Source organism: Accipiter gentilis, chromosome 18 (assembly GCF_929443795.1).
Source record: "Accipiter gentilis chromosome 18, bAccGen1.1, whole genome shotgun sequence".
In the NCBI taxonomy this organism is placed as follows: Eukaryota; Metazoa; Chordata; class Aves; order Accipitriformes; family Accipitridae; genus Astur; species Astur gentilis.
The window spans coordinates 7,317,995-7,324,474 of NC_064897.1; the positions used below are offsets into that span (position 1 = coordinate 7,317,995).

A 6,480-nucleotide genomic window follows, 5' to 3' on the forward strand; every position below is an offset into this window, starting at 1 on the left:
TTGCCAACAAGTCCGTGTGAGGAGACCCTGGAGAATGTCTTCAGAGACAGAGGGGCTCTGAGGGTAGACATTTCCTTGTGTAGAAACAGTTGTGGAATTGGCACCCTAATGATCAAAACAGATTGAGGACTTTGCAAGACAGGACACGGTGTGTAGAAAGGGAGGTGCAGGCAGATATTCAGATGGAGTGAACTGCCTGTAGGTCTGGCGAAGCAAAGTCATCTGATGATTTGGCCCATGATATGTAAACGGCTCACTATGAAAGGTTATTATCTGAGGTAATTGATATTATTTAGTAAATAAACTATGATTGATTAGATGATTACCCACAGCCATTCTATGTCTTCTAAATACTTCCGTTGCACTCCAGCTTGCACTTTTCTCTGTTCAGCACCAAAGGAGGCACACAGCCATGTAAAAGTTGTACAGAGTAGAAGAGAAGCAGCATCGTAGTACATATGCTATGTGATGAATCTAGTACAAATATTTTTATCCAAATATACACATACATATATAGATTTTTTTTCAATGAACAGTATAAATACTTTACCTGGGAGATTATTCCCATGTGCAAAATGAAACAGTTTTTCCTGGGATTTAATCTTCTGCTTTGCTCATGTTCATATTCTTGGTAAAAAGTGGGTCACAGTCATAGCAGGAGAAACCTTGTTTCCTCTCTTCACTCTCCCATGTTTGCTGAGTGCTATGTAAGCCCCACTGTAAGCATTTGATTCATATGCGTTGTAGTTATTGGGCAGCAAGGTTTCTTTGAATTTGCACTCATCTTGGAAAACAGCCTAAAGAATAGGAAGGGATGGGGGAAGAACAAAGCAGGTAAAATAAATATGTCATGAAGACTCAAGTCATTCTTCTTACTAGCATTTTTACAGAAGAACTTGTTGTAGTGCGCAACAGGTGGTGCCACAGTGACGGCATCCAACAATAAATCTCCCTCCTCAGTGCTAATTTGGTGTCAGATGAACTCAGATGCCACCTGTCCAGATAATGGACTGTGTACTTCCTGTGACAGATCAAGTTAATTTGTCATAAATCATGGATTTCTTCATTTTATTTGCAAGCAATAATTTCTGTCAGCGTCATGCCCTTTTGCCCAAATGATGTAGCTTTATTTCACACCTCCCTTCTGCAAGAGGTCGTCTAATTTATAAAAAGAATGTTATGCTGGCTGTCAAAACCTTCAGTTCTCTTACAAACAGCAATGTCCAGGGAGAAGTATTTGCTGGAATAAGGCGTTTGAATAAGACCTCAGATTAGCACTACATCTTTTCTGTTGTTAAATCATTAGTGATATGATATTTGACTGCTAGTGAGATATGCAGAACGTTCTAAGCCAGGAAAACAGTTTTATTTTTCTTCATGTCACATCACGTAAATCCAAGGAGAGGGAGTTATTTGGGAGAAGAGGTGCAAGGACAAGCAGGAGACAAATGCAGAGCAGCAAGGAAATTAAAAGAGAAAGCAGAACAATTCCCCAACATCAAATGTCTGGCACATGAGACACCACCAGTGCTGTTCTATTTGGACATCTGTGTAATAACACCATTCAAATCCTGTAAGACTTCAACTTCGGGCACTGCACTGTGCAAGGGAAAATGCACATCTCTTACAGCTTTTAAAAATACCTTTGAAAATAAACAAGAGTGGATTGAAACTGGGGGAAAAAATCAAAGGGAGCTCTGAAGTCAGACCCTGCATTTCTTTAGAAAGACCTAGTCAAGCAAAGCAGTTGGGCTTGCAGCACTGTTTAGGTGCTTGAAATCAGACATGATTGTAAGAATATTCCTGGATTGGAACCTTAAAATGTCCCACTGTCATTATCTGTGTGAGAAGGAATCAGTCAAATTAGTAATGGCTATGGGTCCTTCACGACATTTGGTATTTCATTAAGCAGCTGAAAGGCTTTGTTGAAATTACAGCTGTTTCAAAGAAAATGACTTTGTTGTTTCTTGACAACAGAGATGAATGCAATCAGTGCCATTCATTACTTCGAGAGGGACTGCTTTTGCCTATTGCCCAGAGCCAGCCTCTTTCAAACACTCTTCCTAACAAGCGCCTTTTCTGCTGAATGTTGGGACTGGAGATGCCTTGCTCAAGCCTCAGAGATTAAATTGCATTTAGATGGCATAGCTAGCACTTTTTAGATGAGGATGATGCTGATGGTGTTTCAGTATGACTTGCATACCATTGTTAATAGCTCTTGCTGTTTTCTCACCCTCTGGGACTGATCTCACAAAATTGGTCATTAAAATAACCCCCGGCACATATGTTGACTCTGTCGGCCAGACTTCCTATTTATTCTTCATGGTGTGGTTGGTTTTGGTAGGGGGAGGCATGTGGTCATGATGTTACTAACGATAGCTAGTATAGATAGCTCTAATTGTACCTCTCCTACACACACCTGTACGCACACACATACGCATGCAATCACATACACACACACACATGCTTTCCCTCCTAGGGGTTTTTGCAGAGCACACCCTTTTGCTTTACATACAATGCAATGCAAAAGGGAATCAACAGGGTTCAGCCCTACTAGCACGTGTTTGCAGTGCTGAGCCCTTAGAAGAAGCCACCTAATTAATCCGTACTATTTGCAGAATACATTCATTTTCCTAGGGTGCTCCTGGTACAATCTTATTGGAAACCTTTAAAATAACAGACCTCTAACAGCCATGCTGTTTGTTGCATTAAATAACACAGATGACACCAGCCTGGGCAGGCTCCCTGTAATTGAAAGGCTATTTTCTCTGCTTGTAATCAGAAATTTCCAGGAGGAAAAAAAACCCCAAACCTTTGCAGCCTTTGTTTAAGCCTTGAAAAACTTTTTGCACTTGTACTCACTGTTCCATATAACTTCCCCTTGTTGTTCATTGCAATGAAGAGAGCACTTTTCACACCAAACAGGCTAACAACACCTCTCTCTACAGTGGATATTTCAAAGAGACCTAAAAAATAAGAAGTTCAATAGAAGTGTTATCACAGAATTTAGAGCTAATCAGAAGCAATTCAGATACAATTTATTTATTTTAAAACACTAATGAACTTGTCATATTTGCTTTATTAGCGTTACCTCCCTAGTCCAGCAAGATAGAAATACAGAGAGAAGATCTTGTTTTTTCCTACATGCTGTAGGATTTTAAAATAATTATTCTGGAATTGTAGTTACATGCTGTGTAATCCTTTCACTCTATCAAACTCTCTTGATCTGTCAAACTCTTGGGCTTTCTAATAGGTAAATGATTTTTATCTAAAATGCTATAATTACAGAGTGTTTGTTATTGAGCTTTAGAGAAGTGTGGCTTGCATTTTGAAGTCCCCCACGATACCTTAGCCGCAAAAGATTTTAGCAACTGCCCTCTACAGGAACTTCAGATCCATAGGGCTAATGCTTTTCTTTAATCTTATGGTAACAGAACAGCACCCATAAGAACAAGCAAACCAGGAACAGCAAGCCCCTTCTGTGACTGAGTGTCCCAAAAGTACTAGTCGGCTAGGATTCAAAAATCATGCTTTGGTACTCTAAGCTCAGCGACAACCTCCAGAATTCAAAAGGCAAATGAGAAGGTGAGGAGTGAGCAAATGCAGCAGAGAGACAGTTTTCAACCTGGTTTGTCTTTTCTCATCTGTGCAGTAAAGCAGAGTAAAAATAAGTTGTATCTAATTTTGTCTAAGCATTTCTAACATGTTTCAGCCTGGAGGGTTCTAGTGTTTATTGATCCCAGAGACGTTTAAAAGGCAACAGATGTAGCACAGATTAATAATATCAAGTAATAACATTTGCATTCTATGAAGGGTAATTACGAGAGTTCACAGCAATTAAGTGACATCTATTCTATTTCATTTCTGGATGCAACTCACTGTATTGGTTTTCATTGTGAACTCCGCTTATCCTTCCGTCTGGGAGGATTTGAAGGTGAAACCCGATGCCCACGTTGCAGTAAAGCCTCCGCTGCCTCTTGATTCCTAGCAAATAGTCACTCTCCCAGTTCACATCTGACTTCTCCCCTGACATCCCAGCAATGGACCTGGACAACAGAGATTGCCATCCTCTTTCCAGCAATGTGCCATTAGTTCTGCTTACAACTGGATGTGTTGAAGCAATCCCAGCTAGAAAACCCAGGAGAACGAAAGCAGGCAACGTCCGGTGAATGCTGGCTTCGCAGGACATAGTGATGAGAAGTCTTTGTGCAGTGGCCATCCGGTTCACCTCCTGGGCACGTGGTCAGAATTAATGGCCCTAAAAATACCGCCCTTCTTGTTTTTCTCCCTTCAGCATGGTGGCAGAGGCTTATTTTTGGAAAGCAAATAGAGATTGCTGACATGAAACTAAAGCCTGATAGCAGTTGGGTTGGAAGCAGAGACAGGCCAGCAGGACTCAAACTGGTGGGGACCATGTTTTGTAGATCCTGCTCTCCGGTGGACATCCTCAGTTATATTTGATGGACCCATCTTTATAGTGCAGAGGCTGTCCCTCCCCACATCATCACTCTGACATCAACAGATTGCCAAAGGTAAGCCTGCCACGGCTGTAACACTAACCTGCCGTCCTCCGGGGCTGGCTGAGGTTTGATGAATGCTGTCACCCAAGACCGGAGGCAGGAGTGGGGTTTCATTGGCTCTTGAAAGCAAAGGAGTCAAATTGGTTGGGCAGTCGGAGGTCTCACAGGCGGCTTCCTTATTTAGAGAAGAAGGTGTAAAAACAGTTATGGACCTCATCAGTGAGCAATGAAAACTTTGCAGTCACTTCCTTGGTGGCATGATCACTGGGTGTACATCAAGGCAGCTCAATATTTGGGGAGAATTAGCTTCAAGTGTCCATTGCTCCTTTTGTATATACCCAGCAAATCCAATGCACGTCTTACTATAGCAGCCCAGACACTAACAGCTTGCCTGTACCCCTGAAAGGAGTGCTCCCAGCTGGTTAACAGACAGGTAAGCCCTGTTAAAGGGAGAAGAAGCCCCAGGTCTTCTCCTCCTGTTTTTATGCAAGCACATTTCTGCTGCTTGTAGCGACAATTCTGCTGAGCAGGGCATGCAGGCTGGAGCATTGATCTTGCAGTTACATGTAGCTGGGGACATTGATATGTCCTTAAGTACTGATGTTTTTCATTGAGGTGACTTCCAAATGATCACATTTATTTGGGGAGGGTGCGTGCCTCTTGCAGGGGTGCGAGTGTATTTGCGTTTGTAATTGTCTTGCAAACAAGACAAGGGCTTAGGTAATGCATTAAAGAAGAGGAAAAAGGGAAATGGCCACACCTCCCTACTGTTTCACTCTTTTCCTCAAGCCCAAATGCTGTCTCTTTTTTTAATAATCTATGAGCATCTTAATTTTCCTCTCCTTCCATTTGCTCAGACTGTCTTGTTTCCCCTCATTTTGCACCGGTGCTGTTTCAGCTTCTTTGGACCTGAACAGATTAGACTTTTATCTTAGTTAGTTTCATGGGACTTATAAACACATTAGTGGGAGGAAAACGGCTGAGATTTATGCAAATATTTTTGCCATTATGTCTGTCAGCTTCTCACAGCACAGAACTTGTGTCGTCTGTGTCATTTGAGATGCCTGCACATTAATAAGGAGTGTACCTGGAAGTGTAATTGAACTGAGCACACCCGGCGTGACATACAGTTTCACATTAACAGGGGTGTAATATGAGGCCTTGGATACTGCAGACACTCCAGCAGGATCACCATGAGCGAAGGGGAGGTGATAGCAGCCCTGAGGCAGGTGAGCAGTTAGATTTAGTGACGCATGAAATACTGATTATTCTCTTGAGAGAGGCTTGGCTATAAAAAGATTGGGAACCACTGGACAAGACCCTGGCTTGTGCCAGGTGGCGTTTCAAAGCCTCCCTGCCTTTGCTGAAGCAGCACTCGGAATATCTTCTGCCTTTTGCTCGCAATGAAAATCTTCAGACCCTTTTCTCTCCTGCCTTCTAGTTCACCTCATGATTTTTCAGCTATGCAAAGTGCATCTATAATTTCTAGCAAGGAATAATACTAGTATTTTACATCCCCTCAGCATAGCTGCAGTCTTTATGAGAGGCCAGCACTGGTGGGAAACAAAGCCCAGGGTCACTGTTATAGGGATGGAGCAGTGATTTCCTAGGTTGTCTTACGCTACAGCCTGAAGACTTGCCAGTTCCCAATGCATGTGACTCATAGAAACGTTGCCTAATCTCAGAGCCATCACTGTCTGTAAAATATGCATTGTAATATTTTCTTTCCAATTGATCTTTTTTTCCCCTAGAGAACACTTCAAGTGTAATTTTGCAGTTTGCTCATGATCAGTGTCCTAGGATGGAAATGAGAATACAGCTGCCAATCAGCAGGCAAAACAGCATTTAGTGGTTTCATGAGTTGAGAGAGGAGGGTGCAGGGCTGGCTTTCCGTCATTGGCTTTTGATCACTTTTGCACCTTTGTGTCTCGTTTGTCAGGTTTCTCATAGTAAAGCCAAG

The 6,480-nt window shown here is 42.2% G+C and overlaps 1 protein-coding gene across 1 annotated transcript; it reads right to left on the minus strand.

Annotated features, from left to right (window-relative positions):
• Positions 1-620: 620 nt before the first annotated feature.
• FGF6 (fibroblast growth factor 6) lies at positions 621-4,219 on the minus strand. The gene is made up of 3 exons (XM_049821972.1): positions 3,880-4,219; positions 2,863-2,966; positions 621-797 (listed from the first exon to the last, which is right to left on the minus strand). The coding sequence occupies exons 1-3, from the start codon at positions 4,217-4,219 to the stop codon at positions 621-623; spliced, it is 621 nt and encodes a 206-aa protein (XP_049677929.1).
• Between the last annotated feature and the right edge of the window lie 2,261 nt (positions 4,220-6,480).